Source organism: Leopardus geoffroyi, chromosome D2, assembly GCF_018350155.1.
Source record: "Leopardus geoffroyi isolate Oge1 chromosome D2, O.geoffroyi_Oge1_pat1.0, whole genome shotgun sequence".
NCBI lineage: Eukaryota > Metazoa > Chordata > Mammalia > Carnivora > Felidae > Leopardus > Leopardus geoffroyi.
Window position 1 is genome coordinate 76,159,969 of NC_059334.1, and position 22,711 is coordinate 76,182,679.

Here is a 22,711-nt window from a genome sequence, read left to right on the forward strand (position 1 = left end):
GTACACTGAGGGTCTGGCCCAGAGCCTCTGGCCTTCCAGTTCCCAGAGCTCCCTTCATCAGGGCACAGGGCTCTCAGACGCGGCAGGAACCCGGGGGCAGAGCAGGGGGCAGGTGGAAAGACGTGTCGGGTTCCTCTCTGAGTCCTGAGTGGAAAGGAACACGGCATAGCCTGCTTCTGGGGTGATGCCTTTGCTCGGTCATTCATTCAAATAATTTCTTCTTTACAGACACTTCACTGGGCGCCAGGCAGTGTCCTGGGCACCGATCACTGGTGGCAAAAGGGATGTGGTCCCTGTTCTCTTGCGGGGAGACCTAATAAAGACACAGATTATGACATGTGCTTTAAAGGAAAGACTGGGGAGCAGCGGGAGAGAGGCAAGTGGAGACATAACTCTTGGGTTGACAGAAAGGGGGTTTAGGGAATGATGTGACGCTAAGTGAGACCTGAACACGTGGCCAGTGAAGCGGGGGCGATGTGTCTCAGAGTGCTCAGAGAAGCCTTATTTGTGATGGTAAACATTTGGAAATAATAGCCTACGTGTCTCTCAATACAGAGTGAATGAATTATTTTGACAAAACCTATGTGAATGCGTATTGAAAAAATTTTATTCTCTTTAACCTTGAAATATGTCGTTAAAAACAATGAAACGGGAAGTATATATCTGGCAGAGGGAATGACGTGTGCAAAGGCCCTGAGGCAAGAAGATATAACTTTCTCAGTGAGGAAATAAGTGAAGGCCTGGCTTTTGCCCTGGAGGCCACCCCACTTTGGGCCTCTTTCTGTTCAAAAGCTGCCCCTGAGACCAGAAAAGACCCTGTACAGAACCTTATGAAGACCTTTCTAGGAGGAGCCCTTGGAGTCAGTTTGAGGACAGTGTGATGGTGGGGGAAATTGAACCATTGGGGCAGTGCCTGTCTGGGCCAGATTTATGGGAGGGGAAAGTCTTTGGGGTGAGTCAGCCCTCTGGCTGGAAGAAACAGAGCCTAACTGAGCTTCCGCCAAGGACCCATGGTGATCCCTGTCTCCTTCTAGGGAGGCATTTTGCCTGCGAAACAGGCGATCTGAGTGAAGTGAGTCACTGTGTTCCCCCCTCTGTTAATCACAGACACCTCTGAGCAGGTCTGTTCAGCCTGAACTGCACTCACTGATGAACTGTGATGCCTAGACAGGCAAGCTGGACACGTGCCTCAGCTTTGTGTCCATGCACGGCTGGCTCTTCTAGGACTCTCTGAAAGTTAGACCAGACCCCGGAAACCTGGATTGCACAGAGAAGACCACAGATCTGTCCAGCACCTTGCTTTTCTGATGTGGAAACGGAGGCCCAAAGGTGTCCAATCTGAGGTCACATAGAGAGACAGGGGGCCTGGCTGCCATTTGTGCTCCAGAGCACTTTCTCTTGGCCCTGAACGTGGGTCTCTATGTCCCTAGCCAAGGTTAGTCCTGTTGACCTCTTTTGGGGAAAGATGGCGTTGTGTCTGACTCTGACCCCTGAGCCTGGTGGGTGGGGTGGGAACCATACATGTGAGGTTCTGGCCGGGGCCTCTGCACCTGCAGATGTTTCCTGCAGCTGTTCTGCTGGGGAGCACTTCCCTCCCCCACTGTGTGACTCTGGCTGCTGTGTCCTTTAGTAGGTACTGGGCGTAGGGCAGGGTGCCAGGGGACCATGATCACCCTGCCAGACCCTCCTTCAGGCTAGTCCGTATCGGGTGGTGGTTAAAGGGTAACGGGGAGTTGCCTGAGAAAATACTGTATGACCTGGTGATTCACTTCTCCTCTCTGGGCCTCTTTGTCCCCAGCTGTTCAGTGAGGGGCAGGGCTGGGTGATCACCAAGGTCCCTCCCAGCTCTGACATCCATTAGTTCTGACTTTGGTGGAGAGGAGGGGATAATTACAGCCCTCTCTCACTGAGCTATCTTCACTGTGCCAAATGCTTTACACACATCATGTCCTGACTCCTATGTCTGTGAGACACACAGGAGTCAGTTGAAGCAAAGAGAGGTTGAGTGATATGCCCAGAGTGGAACAGCTAGTAGAGGGCACAGCTGGGATTTAAACCCAGGCAGCCTGGCTCTGGAACATATGGTCTTTTAAAGGTACTTTTTTTTTTTTTTTCAACGTTTATTTATTTTTGGGACAGAGAGAGACAGAGCATGAACGGGGGAGGGGCAGAGAGAGAGGGAGACACAGAATCGGAAACAGGCTCCAGGCTCCGAGCCATCAGCCCAGAGCCCGACGCGGGGCTCGAACTCCCGGACCGCGAGATCGTGACCTGGCTGAAGTCGGACGCTTAACCGACTGCGCCACCCAGGCGCCCCTGGAACATATGGTCTTAATCATCACTGTGCCAGGCTGAATAAGGGCCCTTCAAAGATGTCGACATCCATATGCAACCTGAGTGTGTCACTGACATGGTGAAAGGGACTTTTCAGATGTGATAAAGTGAAGGATCTTGAGACGGGAGGTCATCCTGCTTATCCAGGTGGGCCCAATGTAATCACAAGGGTCCTTACAATAGAGGGACTGAGGAAGATTGGACTACAGAGCAAGAGGCCAGAGTGGTGATGCTTGCAGGTGACTGCTGGTTTTGAAGATGAAGGAAAGGACCATGAGCCACGTAACGCAGGATGGATGGCCTCTGGGAGGTGGAAAAGGTGAGAGCACAGAGTCTCCTCCAGAGCCTCCAGAAGGAACCGGCCCTACTTGCACCTTGATTTTAGCCCAGTTTGACTTCCAAAACTTCAGCATAATAAGTTCATGTTATTTTAAGCCACTAAGTTTGCAGTGATTTGTTACAGCATCGATAGGAAGCTAAGTCACCCACGTTCCACTTGCTGTCGCCCTGTGGCAATCTCTGCTTTTTGTATTTGGATTTGATTCTGAATTTCTAAGGGTAGAAATGTCATCTGCCAAATAGAGCTCTGCTTGGCCATTTTACAGTGAAGGAAGCATATTTTAGGGGAAGACTTTGTAAGGCCAACTGCCTTGTCCCTGTTTACTCTGCTGTGTAATGGAATTAGGAGGAGAAGGTAGAGAGGGAACATGGTCATGGGGGGCCTGGGACCCCAGTATAGAGCCTGCCTCTGCAAGTCCCCAGGTAGATGCTCCACTTCCCCAACCACTGTCTTTGGTCTCCTCTGAGTGGTCCCGAACACTGTATGCCTGCCACATCTTTGTGGGCCAAGCAAGCAGAGCCAGGGCCAAAGTCTATGACAGCAGTAGGTGGTGGGCTAGTCCTCAGGTCCTTGCAGGGAACACAGGTGGCTCCTGGGCTCATGGTTCAGGCTCATGGTTCATTCTCAGGTACAGTGTGCTCCTGGTGGAAGTAGCCCATGAACTTTACTGGGTCAAGAATTTACATATCCTCTAAAGGAAACAGTTCTTTCCACAGAGATGCTGCCTTGAGCTGATCTTTAAGGACAAAGTGCCGGCTCTGTAGACCCCAAGGTGAGGCCCTCTGGTTGCTTCCAGGAGCACACAGACATCCCCAGAATGTGGCTTTACTGCTTTCAGATCCATCACAAGGACCCATAGGACCTGAGAACTCCTCCACCCAGCTCCTTGTCTGGAGAAACTGAGGCCCAGAGAGGGGAAGGCACACCTAGGCTCTCATGGCTAGTTAGTTAATGGTTTCCTTTTTTTTTTTTTTTTTTTCAACGTTTATTTATTTTTGGGACAGAGAGAGACAGAGCATGAACGGGGGAGGGGCAGAGAGAGAGGGAGACACAGAATCGGAAACAGGCTCCAGGCTCTGAGCCATCAGCCCAGAGCCCGACGCGGGGCTCGAACTCACTGACCGCGAGATCGTGATCTGGCTGAAGTCGGACGCTTAACCGACTGCGCCACCCAGGCGCCCCAGTTAATGGTTTCCTTGATGGAGATTCCAAGGTCTCCAACGACAGGGGATTTTTCTGGGATCACATTAAGATAGGAAATGCATTTATTCATTCATTTAACATTTTATTGGATACTTGCTTGGTGCCAGGCACTGGGTACATTCATGGTGCCAACTTCCAAAAAAATAGCCTAAGGGATAGAGAGGAGTGGATGGTAATAAGCAGGATTAATAGATAAATGAATAAACTAATTTCAGGTCATTGTAGTTTGTAAAGGGAATCCGCAAGACGTAGCAATGGGGAGTACTGATGGTGAATCATGCTCAGTAGACAGGGTGATCAGTGAAGACCCCTCTGAGGAGGTGATTTCTCAGCTGGAAAGTGAAGGTAGGGCCATGGGAAGAGTGTTTCAGGCCGAATAAATAGCCAGGACATAGGCTCCGAGTGGGGAGAGCTGATGTATATGGGAAACAAAACACAGCCCAGTGCAGCTGGAGCAGAGTGGACCAGGAGATGAGGCCAGGGAAGGGAGGCAGGTGCGCTTTGGCCTGAAGGGCCTTATGGCTCATGGCAAAGAGTTCAGGTTTCATCCCGTGGGCCACGGGGAGCCACTGGAGGGACTGGAAGTAGTTTGCATTTGTAGAATGCTACAGGCTGCAATGGGTCAGGCAGAAACTAGATGGAGGCAGAGAGGCCAGTCTGCAGTCATCCTATGAGATGTGATGGTGGCTTGGCCCGTGGCAGTGGCCGTGGAGGAGAAGGGAGATGGCAGAATCAATACGTCATTTAGAAGTAGAATCCATAGGACTTGATGGATGGTTGCAGGCAGAAGGCAGTGTTAGTTGACTGTACTTGTGTAACAAATTGCTCTAAACTTAGCAGTTTAGAACAACAAACATTTGTTGTCTCGTGGTTTTTGTGGGTCAGAAATTTGGGAGCGACTTAGCTGGGTGGTTCTCACTCAGGGTCTTTTATGCGATTGCAGACAAGATGTCAGCTGGGGCTGCCATCATCCGAAGGCTTGAATGGGGCTGGAGGCTCCACTTCCAAGGGGGCTCATTCACATGGTTGGCAAATTAATGCTGGCTGTCTGCAGGAGGTCTCAGCTCCTCCCCACACGAGCCTCTTCATAGGTCTGCACAAGTGCCCTTCACGAGAGTGATCCAAGAGAGCAGGGAGGAGGGCACACTGACTCTCATGACCTAGCCTCGGAGTCATACTCCATCACTTCTGCCACATCCTGTTGATTACACAGGTTCAGTATGGGAGGGGACCATGCAGGCTATGAATACCAGGAGGCAGGAATCACTGGGCCATCTTGGAGGCTGCTTACCATAGAGGCCAGGAGGAGGATGGAATGAGGAATGACACATAGGTTTTTGGCCTCAGTGCCTGTATGAATGGTGGTGCCATTTGCCAAGAGGGAGAAGCTGGGGGAGGAAGCACGGATGAAGGTAGATGGGAATCAAGAACTCTCTCCTGGACCCCAGTTTGGGAGACTTCATCTCTGCATTGGAAACTCTTTTCCCTGTAGCTGTCTCTGTGCTGCACCAGTTTTGGGCTTCTGTGGCCTCAGGCTTTGGGGGAATGTTCTGAGGGGTCAATTCTCATGTGTCTCTTGAGATAACTCCACATCAGGTTCGTGGGCTGGGAGTTAAGAACCAGGCGTTCTCGGGTTCAAATCCCAGCTTAGCCACTTAGCGGCTGTGTGAACCTGGGCCAGATACTTGGCTTCTCTGGGCTTGTTTCCTCATGTGCACAGTAAATCAACTTTGCTGTGGTGTCCTGAGGCTCAGAGAAAATGGAGCACTCAGACCAGGGCCTGGCCCTCCCTTTCCTCTTTGTACCTCAGACCTCTCAGCCCTATATGGGCAGTTGTATCTACACCACAGCATACCCAGGTCGCTGGATGGATAATGATTGGGAGGGCTTTCTAAAGAATCTGTTCAGCTTCTTTTAGGTAGGTGATGCAAAAATTCTGGGGGCAGCAGAAGTAATTATTACTCACAGGGAAATGCAAATATTTTTATGAATATCGTATGAAAAACTGGGGCATTTTTTTCATGAGCAAATAGTCCTGTTTATTTCTCCAACAAAATAGCCACAGCTGGGCCGCTGGAGCCAACTTACAGCTGCCAGTGGCTTTTCTCCGGGGTCAGCTCACACCCCCCTCTCCCCCCCACCCAGTCTTTCTCTTCCTTAACCGAAAGAAAACATAGTGAAGACAAAAGTAACCAAATTTGGGCTTTGCTGAGAGAAGAGGATTACTTTTGCAGTGAAAAGTTAGTTTTTGTGGCCAAACTTTCTCAACTGTGAAAACCGGTGTGGACAAAGTGTAGTAAGCCCCAAAATACATTTGAAATATGGTTTTCCTTGGAAAGGACATTTTTAAGAAGGTCATCAGTGTTTGCAAGAGGATGAGGTGTCTGCTTTCACTTGAAGGAAATTTCTCTCAAGCCCTGAAGAGACACAGAGGAATGGAGCAAACAGTGGAAAGCCCCAGGGAGGGGAGGGGAGGTCTGGGGGGCCAGGATGGGGAGCGGCAGGGTTTAAATCATGTTAGTGCCTACCTGGTACCTGGTGCAGCGCTAGGGTTTTAAGCATGTGCTCTGTCTGACCCTTACAAAGGGCTTCTGGATGTTATCCAAATCAGAAAACTGGCCCAGAGAGGTTGGCGAGGTGGCCTGGGGCCACTCAGGCCACGGACAGAGGCATCAGAAGTCCCACGCTGCCCATTCGATGAGAGCCCCACCCTGTCTTTCTGCGCTGCCCATGGAGAAGGGGCTCTAAGTTCAGCGTTGGGAGAGCTGACATAACTGAGGGGAAGGGCAGGAGAGGCTGTCTGCACCCTGCCCCCTCCCAGGGAAGGCAACCGGATTCCCATTTTGAGGGAGGAAAACACAAGCTCAGAAAAGGCTATGGTGTGTGGTTTGTTTGTTTGTTTGTTTGTTTGTTTGTTTTGAAGTCCATTTGGAAACCATCTCTTCTCTTCTGGCCCTGCCTCTCTGTCTATCCATCTACTTACTCATAAATGATTTATTGAGCCTTTACTATGTGTCGAGCACTGTTCTGGGTGCTTGGGAAATAGCAGGGAATAAAACAAGATTCCTGCCCCCATGAAGCCTCCATTCCAGTGGAAGGAGGGGCAGAGATAGGTGACAAACAATTGACAGAATAAAGGAGCCACACAGAATGCTACAAGGTTATGGGTGTAACAGAAATGAAAAAGTAAAAGGGTTCCAGGCAAAGGGAACAGCAAGAACAGAGAAATTCAGGCAAACTAAGACCCTGGGGCCAAATCCAGTCCGCTGTCTGCTTTTGTAATAAATTTGTATTGGAACACAGCCCGTTTGTTTACAGATTGTCTGTGACCCAGAGACTCCATGTGGCCCTTACAGAAGATGTTTGCTGACTCCTGAGCTAGAGCAGAGGTCCTCAGGTGGGAAGGTACCCAGGGCATCTGAGGATTTTGAGGAGAGTGTGGTGTGAGGGAGGGAGTCGGGGCAGGTGAGGTCAGAGAGGAAATGGGTCCATATCATGGAGGCATGATTTCCCTGTTGTACCCTCTGACAGACATGGGATAGATGCTGACATCCTGCTGATGGGGAAGTTGTGTGTGTGTGTGTGTGTGTGTGTGTGTGTGTTGGGGGGAGGAGTGGTAGGATGGACAGATGGCTGCACTTGGAGTCAGAAGAAACACCTGGGCTTGAGACCTGCTGTCTGTCCCTGGCGCACTCCGTGTTCTCAGTTCTCTTATCTACACAAGTCATGTAGATAGCGTGTTGATGGTGGCAGTGGTGGGCAACTGGGTGGCCGCTGGTGGTGGCAGCGGCCATGTTAGGGGGGAGGAGGGCGTTCTTGTTAGTGATGGTGATGGTGGTGATGGCTTCGTGGGGATGGTGGTGGTAGGGATGGTGACAGTGATAATGGCGGTGGTGATGATGGTGATGCTGATGTTGGTGGAGGTAAGGATGGTGGCGGGCGATGGTCGTGGGGATAGTGGTGATGAGGATGGTGGGGGGCGTGGCGACGGTGGTGGTGGTGATCATGGCTGCATTTAGTGAGCCCCTACTCTATGCTGAGAACTTTGCACACTTAGCGCTAAATCTTTTTTTTTTTTTAATTTTTTTTTCAACGTTTATTTATTTTTTGGGGGACAGAGAGAGACAGAGCATGAACGGGGGAGGGGCAGAGAGAGAGGGAGACACAGAATCGGAAACAGGCTCCAGGCTCTGAGCCATCAGCCCAGAGCCTGACGCAGGGCTTGAACTCACGGACCGCGAGATCGTGACCTGGCTGAAGTCGGACGCTTAACCGACTGCGCCACCCAGGCGCCCCCACTTAGCTCTAATTCTTAACCCAGCCAAACAATTGCATAGCAGCCTCATCCTCTGCCGGAGAAAACACCGAGTGACTTAGCGAGACCACGCAGCTGCTGTGTGGCATGGCTCAGGTGACAGTGCAGGTGACAGATAAGTACCCACGTATCAAATCGCAGTGAGGAAGCCTCGAGGCAGTGAGCATGCGAGTCCCTGGTCCACAACCCAGCTGTCACTCATGGGCGGCAGCCTTTGGTCAAGGTGGCCCAGTCTCAGCCCCGCCCTCAGCAGCAAGCTTTCCTAGGAGGGCCTGTGCCCTTGCCTCCCCGCCCTGCCAAAGCCACACCAGCGGCCTCCTTTCTCGCAGGCTCAGTGTGCTGGAGAGGGGCCATGTCTCCCTGTCCCCATGGCTACCGTTTACCAGGCCTGGTGTTGGTTTGGGTTTTCCTAATTTGAGGTTGTGGGATCCTTCTGGTGGTGGCTGAGGTTTTTCTTCTCTGGAAACCCCACTGTGGTGAGGCCGTGAGGGGGGCCCGGAGGTGCTGGGACCTGCCCACAGGCCACAGGCCTCACGTGGCTTGTGCCACCCTCCGTGTTTCATGCCACTTCCACACTGCACTTCCGTTCAAGGGCATGCTGGACGTTTCAGGTTCTCGCGGCTGCAGCTGTGGCTCGGGGAGACGTTCTGGGGTCGGATAACTGTGGGTGTTTGCCTCCCCACGTCCTCCGGGCCTGGGGTGTGCGAATGCCCACCGTGGTTTTTGCCCGCCTTCCTGGTGGGGGCGGGGAGTCCCCTGAACAAAGGGAGCCCCCAGCTAAGCAGCTGAGCTCAGCTCCCAGGTGGGTTAACAAGGCCTGGAAAGGCCTTCAGTCTCTCTGCCTTCTCTCTTCACTGACTCTGGGCAGGTGGCTCCTTGGGCTGGCTGCACCTGCCCCAGACTGGCAACCTTTTGAACGGAGCCTGGGCTCAAGCCTGCCTTCTGGGCCTATCCCTTAGGTCTCTGGAGTGATAAGAAGGGTCAGTGTCTGCTGGGTGGTGACGCTGCTGGTTGTGTCGGGCCGTGGAAAGCAAGCGGCCTTGGGCGGGGAGAGGCTCAGTGCCCCCCCGCTGCTTCCCCCTCTGGCCCACCCCTGGGGGTCCTATGCCAGCTACGAAGGTGCAGAACACCCTTGAAGACCCTAGGCTCCGTGATGCTTCCTGAGGGGCTGTGGACTGGGTCCAGCATCAATGGCACAGTCTCATCTCAGGAGATTCTGGGCCAGAGACGCCTTTGGCGGCCCCAGGTTACATTTCCCTCCAAACATTCCAATCAGTGGGTAGTTATCGGGGCATCTCCACCCACCCTGTCCCCGGCACCACCAGATCCTGACCTCCCAGCTCCAGCACTTTGGGACAGTGTGGTAGTGGAGGAACTGAGGGCAGGAGGTATCTAGAAACTTCACAGAGGAGGGCGCCCTGAGGCGGAGACCACGCAAGTGCTGCGGGGCCCAGCTGGGTCCTATAATTGGAAGTTGCCTTGTTCGGGGCTGGATGAAAAGAGACTTTGAACCAGTGAGATGCTGCACACCCGCCTCATCAGCTTCAGCCGGGGGGCCGCTCTGGTGATGGCAAAGGCGGCCGAGCCCGGCTGGATGGGACAGAAATATCAGGGCTGGGAGGGCAAGGGTAGGAGGCAGCAGACGCAGGGGTAACCTACCTTATCAGAAAAACCGGCCTCCTCCGCTTTGCCCGTGGCCTTTGAGAACACTCCCAGCCTCCCCGTGGCGGCATTTTCTGGAAAGCCAGTCCTGCTGGCAGTGCTTTGGAAACCGAGTCTTGAAAGCTCACCTGGGTAGAAAGGACTTGAACAGATTCTTTAGCCCCACAGACGTCACAGGCGAAATTGTAACACTACCTTCCACTTGACTGGCCAAGAGTGGGTGAGTCATCGGCCTCTTGTGCTGGGAACACAGAGAGAGATCCTTCCCACGTACGGTCACCAGGATACTCGAGAACTTCCCAGACCTTGATCAAAGTGCGTCGAGAGAGGCTCCTCCACTTTTCATGCTCCCCGCACCCCCTAAGTGTTGTAAAGACCTGCTTTACCACATAATTCGGATTTCTAACAGGTTTAGTCCCTTGCGTTAGCATAATGCTGACTTTTTCCGAGCCTTGTGGCCCCCAGCAGCCCACAGGCCATCTGCTGGAGGGAAGACCTTGTGGCAGCAGGAGGAAGAAGGGGCCCCAGTGGGAATCCGGGGGCTCCTGAAGCCTGCGCTCCTTCCCACCACGGCCCGTGCCTTCAACCGGCAGCACCCAAATGTTCTAGAAGTGAGGGTGGTTGCTTCTGTGGTCTTGCCCAGCCCGCCTTTGGTGATGTCTGGCACTGCTGCCGTGGGGGCTTCTGTTCTGAACGTTCGAGCCCGAGCCCCAGGGAGGCCTGTTGCTTGGCCAGCCTGCCTTCTTGCCCCGGGGCCTCCCTTCCGCAAGGGCCAGAACTGAGTGGATTGTGCAGAGTCTAGGCTGGCCCATGACCTGTGGCCAGGACTTTAGAATCAGGGTTCTGGGGGCACCTGAGTGGCTCGGTCGGTTAAGCGTCTGACTTCGGCTCAGGTCATGATCTCACGACCTGATCTCACGGCTGGCGAGTTCGAGCCCCGCATCAGGCTCTGTGCTTATGGCTCAAAGCCTGGAGCCTGCTTCAGATTCTGCGTCTTCCTCTCTCTCTGCCCCTATCCCACTCATGCTCTGTTTCTCTCTCTCTCAAAAATAAACATTAAAAGAATCAGGGTTCTGGGAGGCAGGTGGTGAGCCAGGCCAGGGGGACCTAAGGACTCGGGGTCCTTGACAGCTACAATACATTTCTTTCTTTCTTTTTTTTTTTTTGAATTTGAATTTTATTTTTTATTTTTTAAAATTTACATCCAAATTAGTTAGCATCTAGTACAACAATGATTTCAGGAGTAGATTCCTTAGTGCCCCTTCCCCATTTAGCCCATCCCTCCTCCCACAACCCCTCCAGTAACCCTCAGTTTGTTCTCCATATTTATGAGTCTCTTCTGTTTTGTCCCCCTCCCTGTTTTTATATTATTTTTGTTTTCCTTCCCTTATGTTCATCTGTTTTGTCTCTTAAAGTCCTCATAGGAGTGAAGTCATATGATTTTGTCTTTCTCTGACTAATTTCACTTAGCAGAATACCCTCCAGTTCCAACCACGTAGTTGCAAATGGCAAGATTTCATTCTTTTTGATTGCCGAGTAATACTCCATTGTATATATATACCACATGTTCTTTGTCCATTCATCTATCGATGGACATTTGGGCTCTTTCCATACTTTGGCTATTGTTGATAGTGCTGCTATAAACATGGGGGTGCATGTGTCCCTTCGAAACAGCACACCCATATCCCATGGATAAATGCCTAGTAGTGCAATTGCTGGGTCGTAGGGTAGTTCTATTTTTAGTTTTTTTGAGGAACCTCCATGCCGTTTTTTCAGAGTGGCTGCACCAGCTTGCATTCCCATACAGCTACAATACATTTCTGATACTAACTACGCCAGAGTTTTAGCACAGACTGCACAGATGAAGGGCACAGTCCCAGAGACTGACCTCCCTTCAGACCCCAGCAGCAAGTTTGGGGGACCCCAGCAGCAAGACCCCAGCAGCAAGTTTGCACGCACTTCTGACCGGCAGGCTACAAATTCAGGGATTCTCTCACCCCCTCAGGCTGATAATTCACTAGAATGACTCACAGACCTCAGATCACTTTACTTACAATGTTGTTAGAGCAAAAGGACACATCCAAACCAGCAAACGTGAGAGATGCATAGGGCAAGGTCTGCAGGAGACACATCGCTTTCCCGGCAGCAGCCGGCAGATTCACCTGAGCCTGGCGCCTAGAGCTTTTACTGGGGGTTTCATTACTTAGGCGGGAGTGATGGAATCGTTGGCCATGGGGTTGAGCCCAATCTCCAGTTGCTCATCTCTCCCTGGATAGTATCACCAGGCTCAGAACCTACCCGATCATATGGTTGGTCATTCTGGCGTGGTCAGCCCCACCTTAAGCCATCTTGTTAGCATAGATTCTGGTATGGTTTTGGGGGCCCCGCATAAATAAAAATGCCATTCTGTCACTTGGAAAATTCCGAGGACTTAGAGGTCACTGTCCAGGAACCAGAGACAAAGGCCAAATTCTTCATTGTACACCAGTGGCCAGCTGGGCCTGTGCAAGGGGGTGAGTGAGCCTGGTATGGTCTGCAGAGGGGCAGCTGGTGGAGTGAGGGGCAGACACCCCAACCCCAGCTTCTCCATGTCTCCATGGCCTTCTTATTCCCAAAACCCAGCTGCTCTTGGCTGCCTTTCCTTGGATTCTTAGAGGCCCCCATGATCCTGGTAACAATCCCCTTTGCAGGTCAACTCAAATGAGTCTCTCTTCCTGCTAACCTTGGCTGGAACTGTATTCACCAATACTGTTTTTCGATTTGAGTTGACAAGTCTTTCCTAGAGGAACATACTCTGTGGGAAAACATTCTCCCTCCTCAGAGCCCTCAAAACATGTCAAGTCCTCTGCGGACCCCGGCAAGCCCGTCTCCAGAGGTGGTTCACTCCTCTCTGGGATCCGTAGAACAATCAAGGTCCAGAGGCTGTCAGAATGCAGAGGCACGTGGTAGGGGAAATGTGTACTTACTGTTGGTACAGGAGGGGTTTGTGGGGGGTCCTGTCCAGCTTGTTAGGAGCCAGGCCAGGGCCTGGGGCATGGAATAGGGTTCCCTGAGACTGGCTCCCCCACCCGGACCCTTATGGACCAGCACCGAGCACGTTGGAAACAGGAGGGCCCTTGTACAGTTTGCCTCTCGCCCTGGCTGGTGGCCTGGTAAGTGGCTTAAGCTGATTCAAGTCAGGCAGGTTGCAGGGACCTCGGTGCTTGTCAGGCAGATCCCAGGATCACTGAATATGGGGGCTGGGAGGAACACTTTTGGTGGTTTGTCCCAACTTTGCTGTGTCTCTTCAAATCCTTTTTTAGAGAGAGAAATTCCCAGAGAGAGTGGTTCCATCTCCCATTTCCCATGTGATGTTCAGGGACTTTCTCTGAATTTAGGGCAGTGGTTCTCAAGCTTGACTGAGCATCAGAATCACCTGGAGGGCTCATTAACACACAGGCTGCTGGGTGCGCTCCCAGAGTTTCTGAGTCAATAGGTCTAGGGTGGGGCCCGAGAATCTGCATTTCTAACAAATTCTCCAGTGATGCTGATGCTGCCAGTCCAAGAGCCACACTCAAGCTCAGATTCAAGGGCATGAAGGAAGGTTTTTCCACCAAATGCATGGAAACTTCCCCTGATGAACTGCTCGTTGGTCAGCAGGGAAGAAAGAACTTTAGACTGAGAGTCCGGCACCTGGCTCCTGGCTCAGGTTGTGACACGGCCGCTTGAGTGATTTAAGGCAAGGTTTTTGCCTCTCTGAGACTATTTTCTCACCTGCAAAAGGGGTTCCGTAGCAGGACCTGCCTCATGGACTCGATGTGAGAATTAAGTGCGATGATGTCATAGCTGATTGTCCCCTGACCCCAAGAGCACAGGAAGTGTCACGTTGCTTCACTTTCAAATATATCATACCATAAGGTTAATGAGAATTCCAGGGCCAGTTGTTTTGCAGAGGTCTGTCCCACTTCCTTCCAAGGATGGGAAGAGATCTCGCTCCAGGGCCCGAAGGAGTCCAGCCAACGAGATCACAGACCATCGGGGTCACTGCCGCCGCTGGTTTTATCAGTGTCCTTCGGAGGAGGAGCCTCTGCTGGCAGTTCCACTCGGCTGTGCCTGTCTGGCCACGGGGCTGGAGGCTCCTCTTTGCTCAGAAGCTGTCATCGCTGGGATCCAGCTGCCACAGAGCCAGAGCCCTCCCCGTACCCTCCCCCCCCACCCCCCGGAGTAGACATGGGTCCACCTTGCTCTGCCCCCTCTCATTCTCAGTGCTGTCTTCTCTCAGTCCTCTCCTCTGCACAAATACCTCCCTCTGGCACAGTACAAGCAACAAGAATAACAGTAAGCCAGCTTCTTCCCCCATAGTGACAGCTCTCTTGTGGCAGTTTATTTGGGGTGATCCTTTTATTGTTCCCTGGGGGTATCCATGGGAGCACAAGAAATGAGTGCGTGGCCCATGCTTAAGACATGGGAGCCACTATTACTTTGCCTTTTGTCCCCAAGTCCCACACTCCACTCCCTGCTAAGACTTGCCCTCTTGCCAGAGGAGCCCCCCAGCCCTCTCTGTTGGCTGCCTCTCTCCTGCCCTGCCACCCCCTTATCACACTTCCCTTAGCCGCCCCCCCCCCCCCCCCGGGTACACCTGTGTGAGGCCGTTGCTGGCAGTGGAGGGGGACGCTAGGAACTAGAGAAAGCAGCAATGATTTGCTAAGCAATTTCCTTCCTGCAAGCTGCCCCCTCCCTGCCCCCCTCCCTGCTATGGGGCCAGTTGGGGGTGAGGTCCAGAGTCAAAGAAGACTCCCATCTTCCCATTGCCCACCTTTCTCCAGGCTTTGCCTTGAGAAAAGGCAAAACTCTTTCCCGTTCCAGGATCAAGACCTGCCATCTTGATCCTTTGGTGCTTTTCCTCAGAACCGTGGGCTAGGAGACTTCAGCCCATGTCCCCCAGCATCTTGGCCTCTTCCCCCTTCCTGTCTGGCCCCCTGGTCTCTGTTGCTGCCATCCCCTTCCCAGCTGGAGCTGCTCCCCACTGCCCCCCCCCCCCACGCCTGCCAGACCACCCCCATGGTCTCTGCTCTTTGAAGCCTGGAATGAACTGGATGTCCCTGAGGGCAGGGACCGTGTCCAGTTCACTGATTGTTTCCGGCACACGAAAGATAAACTGTGAGCAGCAGTGGGTCAGATGGTAAAGCAAATAAAACACAAAGCTGCTCAAGACAAGAAATGGCTGGGAGTTCATTCACTGATCCCATTAATTCCTCTCCCTGAGCCTCTGGCTTCTCATCTGTGAAATGGGGCTAATGCCACCTTAATCAACACCAAACATACAGAACCCAGTTCAGTGCTAACCTCAGACTGCTGGGGGTAGGGTGGGGTGGACATTGTCATTTATTCCGGCAAACATTCATTTACCCAGTCAGTCATCCTAACTTAATGAAAGCTTGTAATTAACCAGGCATTGTGTTAGGTGCCCCATCCCCCAGAGGGACACTGAATAGGTCTGGGCCAAACTGGGAGTAGGCCGTAGGCCTGGCAAGTTGGGGGGCGGGGAGTCTTCCTCTCAAGGGCAGCCCTGGAAGGGACAGCTGGCTGGGGCTTGAAGAAAGAGCGGGCTTCAGCAGGTGGAGGGGTCAGGGACTTCTCCTGTGGGGTCATGGGGGAGGGGATGATGCATGCAGAGATCACAGGGACAACGCTTGCATCTGCTTGGCAAATACTGTTTGCACATCCACAGTGGGCCAAGGAGAGAGCAACAGAGAGCAGAGAAACCAAGGTCTCTGCCACCATGGTCTTCCTTCAAACAGGAAGACTAAGGATTGGCAAGTAAATCACTAAATAGGAAGATGTCAGGTACTGGTAAGAGCTGGGGCTGGCCCTGGAAATCTGGTAGTAACTTTACACATACAGGTTGGACCCATCAGTGAAAATGTGCTTAATGCGTTGGGAGAACAAGGGAATCTGTTGGGACAGATAAGTGAATCTGTCAGCTGATGAGTGTGTGCAAGAGAGACAGGCTGCCCAACTGACCAGGGCCTCCCAAACACAGTTTAATGGCAGTGGTGAAGGCAGAGAATGGGCCCCACTTCAGCTACTGAGGTCAGAGAAGGCTCTCCTGGATGGCCATATGGTGCACAGGAAGCCTTGAAGCTGAATGCCTGTGTTAAGACTTGAAGCATGGATGAAAGTCATTTACACAGGTAGGCAGGAGATGTTACTGCCAGAAGGAACAGTGAGTGCAAAGGTCCCGAGAGCAATGGCAGGGAGAGAAATAAAGCTTGGAAAGACTGTGACCACATGGTGAAGGGCTTTGAAACTGGTCAAGGAGAACGGATGAGCAGTGGTTGATGGGCAGGCCTGGGAACTGGCCATCCCAGCTGCTGGGGCCTGGCTGGGCCCTGAGTAGTGGAGAGGTGGTGGCCTTAGCTCCCTGTAGGCCTGACATCCTTCCAAGCAGGGAGGTGGGCCTGGGGCAGCTGGGGTCACAGGGCCAGGACATGCAAGGAACTTCTGCAGCAGGGTGTTGGGCCTCACCACCTCAGGGTCCTGAGAGACAGTCAGGTCTGACTGAAATAATAGAGTATTGACACTTCAGTCATCAAATATGTCATCTAATAACCCAGCAGCACACGTAAGAGCTAACTATTTGTCTGGAAGTGGCGACCTCTTTGAGTTATGGAGGGGCAGGGTTTGTGTCCAAGGAACTGGAGGCCAGGTGAGTTCAGGATCCCAGTGGCCATTTAGGGGGACACCCCGCGGAGAGCATCCCTGGATTAGTTTCCTTTCGCCGCTGTAACAAATACCACAAACCCAATGGATTAAGAGAACACAAATTAATGAGTTACATTTCAGGAGGTCAGAAGTCTGACATGGGTCTTACTGGGTTAAAACTAGGGTGTGGGCAGGGCTCCGTTCTTTCTGGAGGCTCCCAGGGAGAATCTGTTTTCTTGCCTTTTGTGGTTTCTAGAGGCCACCCGCCTTCTCGTGGCCCCTTCCGTCTTCAAAGCCGGCAGTGGCTTTCTGGTCTTCCTCACACAGCATGGCTCTAAACTGACTCTTCTTCCCCCTCTTCCACATGTAAGGACTCTAACCATTACACTGGGTCCACCGAGACCACCTGAGATAATGTTCCCGCTGTTATCCTTAATTCCATCTGTAATATTCGTTCCCCTTTGTGATATAGGCTAACATGTTCAGGTGACACTTTGGGGAGCATTATTCTGCCTACCACAGTCCCTGCCCTGTTCTGGGGGCTCCTACTCCTTAGGAGGAAAGGAGCCCCACATGGGCCGGAAAGTCTGCCCCCTTGGCCCGGGACAGCTCCCTGGGTGGTACCCCCTCCCTTCCTAACTCCAGCTTCAGCGACATGTTGCCCCAAACATGTCTCCCCCAAACCCTGCCCTTCTGAGTGCTGGTCCAAATGCTTGTTAAATAAAGCAGTGTGTCTCCACCTCTGCACTACTGACATTTTGGGGCAGATCGCTCCATTGTGGGGGGCTGCCTCACGCATTGTACAGTGCTCAACCACGTTCTTGGCCTCTGCCTACCTGATGCCAGTAGCACCCCCGCCCCGGCTGTGACAACCAAAAATATCTCTAGACGTTGCCGGTTGTCCCCCAGAGGACAAAGTTGTCCCCCACGTCGAGCCACTGAAATAAAGCCTTTGATGTCTGTCTTCCTTGCTAGGTTGGAAGCCCCAAGATGGTGACACCCTGTGTCTCTTGTCCCAGCTCCTTCTAGTAGATGTTCAACATATATTGGTTGAGTGAATGAATGAGTCTGGGTTAATGTTCCTAATGGTTCAATTAATCCGTAAGAACTACACACACACACACACACACACACACACACGTATATGCATGTAAAATAGGCTCCTGGTTTCCATACACTGGCCACCTGAGAATCACCTGGCGGGGGGTAGGGAGATGGGCCTTTCCAGAAGTCACATCCCTGGGTTCTGATCACAGAGAGTTGGGAGACAGCCTGATGCAGTATAGCCTGGTGATCTGTACTGTCCAGAAGACTTCATCAGTTCTGCAGAAAAGTGGAACTACAATATGACCCAGTGATTCCACTCCTGGACATATACCCAAAAGAGTTAAAAGCAGGGACTCAGATATCCATAGCAGCACCGATCACAAAAGCCAAGTGGTGGGAACAACCCAAGTGTCCATCAGTAGATGAATGGATGGCGGCGCCTGGGTGGCTCAGTCGGTTAAGCGTCTGACTTCAGCTCAGGTTGTGATCTCACAGTTCGTGGGTTTGAGCCCCATGTCAGGCTCTGTGCTGACAGCTCGGAGCCTGGAGTGTGCTTCGGATTCCGTGTCTCCTCTCTCTGCTCCTCCCCGACTCACGCTCTGTCTCTCTCTGTCTCTCAAAAATGTATGAATGTTAAAAACAATTTAAAAAAATGGATGGAATGGATAAACCAAATGTGGTACCTACACACAATGGAATGTTATTTGGTCTTAAAAAGTGAATGAAATCTGACACACGCCGCAACGTGAACGAACCTCGTGTACGTTACACTAAGTGCAATGAGCCAGTCACAAGTGGACATACTGTGTGATTTCACTGGAGGAGTGAAATTCACAGAGGCAGAAAGTAGAATGGTGTCTGCCAGGGGCTGGGGGGAGGAGGGAGCTAGTGTTTAATAGGTCCCGAGTTCCAGTCTGGGGTGATGAAAGAGTTCTGGAGGTGGATGGTGGTGATGGCTGCATAACAATGTGAATGTATCCGTGCCATTGGACCGTATACCTAATCATGGGTAAGATGGCACGTTTCACGTTGTGTATATTTTATCGTACACACATAAATGTGCTTTCTTCCAGCCAGATCTGGGAGCAAATAGTGCAGGAATAGGAAAGGACAAGGACTTAGTTCTTGTTCTAATGGCCCCTTTTGACCTCCCAGCCTGGTGGGGGCTGAGACGGGAGCATCTGACTTTGCTGATGTCTCAGAGGGCGGCCCTTTTCTAGGGGATGCGCATTTTAATCCCTACAGAGGCCAAGCAGGCCACACGGCCTGTCCACGGGAGCAGCTGTTCCCTAGCTCTAACCCATTCTTGCCATGTGGGATGCTTCGTTATGGAGAGAAATCTGAAATCTGGATTTGCATGTGAAGTCTCCTCGTGGTTTGAAATCTTGACAACTGGTTCAGTGAACAGCAAACAAACAAGCCACGTGTGGGTCAAGCAGAACAAGTCTGCAGGTGTCTGGGGTGACGTCTTTTCTCAGAGCTTGCAAGCTTGGGCCCCAGCTAGAGAGATCCCCTTTCCTGCTCCTCTTACTCGATGCTGCATCACTTCTGTGGTCTGACCCCAGCAATTTTTTTTTTTTATCCCTGAGAATTTCCCTGGCTTTCAGTGTACCCCAAAGGGAGGTTTACAGACAGAAGAGTGAGGGTGAGTGCCTGGGGTCCAGAGTCTACTCAAGTTGGGGCCTTGGCTCTGCTATTAATAAGCCAGTAAAGAAAGCCACTTGCTTCTTTCTTCCCCATGCCTCAGTTTCCTTATTTGTTGGGGGGGGGGAACAGTAATAGTCCTGCCTTGTAGATTTAGAGTAAGGACTGCAGAGAGTCCAGGGAAGGGCCCCGGGGAAGGACTCTGCAGTGTGTGCACATGTGTGTTGACCCTGGTTAGAGGCAAGAGCAAGTGTGGAGTCAGATGGGTCATCAGCCGGCGAGTTGCTCAACCTTGGATATTTGTTCCTTCATCTGTGACGTGGCTCACAGTGATCTCTTCCTCAACGAGACATTCTGAGGATTACACAAGATAATGTTCAAATGGTGCCTGGCCACAGCAAATGCCCAATGCACACGTGTTCTGTCCTGTAGAGTCTGAGGCCTTTGCCCTCTGCAGAGGCTTGAGAGGAAAAGAAGACAGGACAAGCAGAGAGCAGAGAAAGGACACCCCCACCATCAGCTCCCTCTCCTGTTTCCCAGCCCCCAGGGGGGGGGTCCTGGTCCCAGCCTCAGAAGCCAACCCACTTGCTAATGGGGAACCCGGCCTTAGCTTTCCAGGGCAGCAGGGTTGACAGTTGGGGATCCCCACTCCTTGCGACCAGCTCCCTGCCAGCCCTGGGGCACACACTGGGCCTGGGTGGGCACAAGCTAAGCCCTCCTGTATCCCTTGGTTTGCTGGTTGGAGGGGGGGGGCCCAGGCATGCTCTGGAAGGGTTAGAGGCTGGAGGTGCTGCACACCCAACCCAGAGCAAGGAGCAGGCCCAGGGTGCCGAGGCCCTACCCCAGATCCTGTGTCTCTAACTGGGCTCTAAAGTCCACAGGTGTTGGGGTGTTGACTACATGGAGGAGGGTGAGAGGCCCTCAATATCCTAAAATACTGAGGGACCTAAAGAGCTATGTGATCTTTAGTGATGTGGTATCTAAGGCCACTCTGGGGGTGGGTAGGGGGTGATGGCATCTCAGTCCCTGGAAGGTCCTGGCCACTAGACACAGAGGGGCCTCCAGGTCTGAGGCTCAAATGCCGGTGGGCTCAGGAACACAGGCCAGAGTTGGTGCCTCCCCTTGCTGTTTGTACACCTGAGCGTTCGGACATCTGTCCACTGTCCCTTGGATAAGACTAGTGTGGTTGGTGGGAATGCCCTGAGTGTGTACCTTACTCAGCTCCACGTGTTTATTGCATGTTCATTACGTGTGCATGTTCATTGTGTGTGCAGATTCATTGCACGTGTGCTCATCATGCGTGCACGTCCATCACACGTGCGTATCCCTAGCATGTGCGTGTTCATCGCACATGCACACAGAGGAGGATGCAAGGCAGGATGGGGCCCTTCAGGAGTCCTTGCAGCCTTGAGTATACATCCTCTGAGACCCTGGGGTTTGTGGGGGAGGGAGAAGAAGGGGGTACACAAGACAAGTGGAAATTGAAGTCCTTGTTCCCAACATCTGGCCTCCAGTTGGGGAACGGGACTCTCCACAGGAAACAAGAGGACAAAAGGAGGCAGCGAGGCGGCTGCAGTCCACTCACTTGTGGATCCATTCCGCAAGGACTTCCCAAGCCCGAAGGCAATATTAAGTCCAGCTGGCCTGGCCCCTGCTGTGGGAAGGTTGGGGTCTAGTCTGACGCCAGAGACTGGGCACCCAGGGGGCCTGAAGAGCAGGGGGAGATGTGGAGAAAGAACAGGGCAACCAGTGTGGGTTCAGGCACGGATGACTGGAGGGGCCCGTCTGCTCCTGCTGCTTAAGGAGCCCGGCCCAACTGTGTGGGGAGAACACACAGGCTTGATGCTGGCCAGGAGGGAGTGTGTGTGCCTGGGGGGTTTGTGGTGTGCCACTGACTTGACCTTGAGCCCCCTGGCTGTCTCCCAGCCCCTGGAGCTGGTGGACAGGCTCGCCGGGATGGGAAACAGGCTCTGGAGCCTTCCACAAGACCAACATGAGCCCGACATCTTTTCCCCCCATTTCTGCAGGGGGTGGAGGAAAGCGCAAGGGGAAAAGCAAGAAGTGGAAGGAAATCCTGAAGTTTCCTCACATCAGCCAGTGTGAAGACCTCCGAAGGACCATAGGTAAGCTGCCCTGCCTGGAGGGGGCATGGGAAGGGGCTGGGAGGGGAGCAAGGAGCCCACTTACAACCAAACTATTTGGACAGTGAGTCAAATACGAAACAATTAGTGCAGCAAAGTGATTCCAGATAGGAGCTCCAGGCTGACATCCTTGCTAATTGACGTAAAGATGGAACTGACACTCATTGACTCTTTGGTGTGTGCTGGGCAGGATTATCTCCCAATTACCCTTGGAGGCAAGTACTGTTTTGTTTTGTTTTTTACGTTTATGTATTTATTTTGAGAGGGGGGATAGTGGGGAGAGAGAGAGAGAGAGAGAAAGGGAGAGAGAATTCCAAGCAGGCTCCGTGCTGTCAGCTTGGAGCCCAGCGCTGGGCTCAATCCCATGAATCATGAGATCGTGACCTGAGCAAAATCAAGAGTCGGACACCCAACCAACTAAGGTACCCAGGCGCCCTGCAAGTACTGATTTTTTTTTTTTTTTTACTCCATCTCTTGGGTGGGAAAACTGAGGTTCTGCAACCAGCCCAAAGTTGCACAGCTTGTAGGAGGGTGGTGGAGGTGGGCCAGGCCTGGCACTGAGCGCCCACATATAGCTTTCCACCCTTCTTTCCTGGAGACTGTGGGCTCTGCCCTCAGCAAGCAAAGCTTTGGGAATTGAGGGTGAGGCGAATGTCTAGGCTCCCTGTCCTCTTGCTGAGGATGTTGGTGTGCTCACTGAGGGGCCACCCTGTTCAGTGGTAACAGCCCAGAACTCTTTATCCGGCACCCACACAGCAAAGCACCTCGAAGAGCAGAGGGACCTTGTTTCTTAAGGGGCTGGCACAGCCAAACTCACCAAATGAGGACACAGGGCTCCCACGGAGGGGGTGGGCATGGTGGGGCTCCTCCTTACTGGTGGGGGCCCTGGCCCTTCTCCCCTGTGTGCCCCATGTACACCAGCCCCTACTGCGTGAAGGCTTCTTATCTGCTCCTGTCTGTCGGAGCGCTTGTGGACATGCTAACCACTGTTTATTAGACCGAGATCCATTGAATGCTGGATAGAGGATGGCCCTGTCACCCAGAACTCTGTGGGCCTTGCTGCTCCTGGGACTTCTGTCCAGGGCTGTGGGTGAACTGCCCAGTGCCTGCTATGAAACGTGAGGCCACTCAAAACCACTTAGCTTTTCCGAATGGCTTTTCCATGTGGCCTGACCTCCACCAGTTCCCCAGGCTAGGCGGGACTTACATGGACCCCCAGGGCTGCTCAGTCCTGGCCGCTTAGCCCACCCTCCAGATTATTCTGCCTTGCTGTCACAGCAGATGACAACTGCTTGTTCTGTGTGCCTTGCATGCCCACCATGGAGGGAGGAGCTCGCTTAA

At 52.6% G+C, this 22,711-nt stretch overlaps 1 protein-coding gene across 2 annotated transcripts in view; it reads left to right on the forward strand.

Annotated features, from left to right (window-relative positions):
• The window catches only part of GRK5 (G protein-coupled receptor kinase 5), a 218,567-nt gene that overhangs the window by 78,281 nt on the left and 117,575 nt on the right, over positions 1–22,711 (forward strand). For both annotated transcript variants that reach the window (XM_045439116.1, XM_045439118.1), the window contains exon 2: positions 21,257–21,352. In XM_045439116.1, coding sequence (XP_045295072.1) covers positions 21,257–21,352 — 96 coding nt within the window. The remainder of the gene's footprint in view (positions 1–21,256; positions 21,353–22,711) is intronic.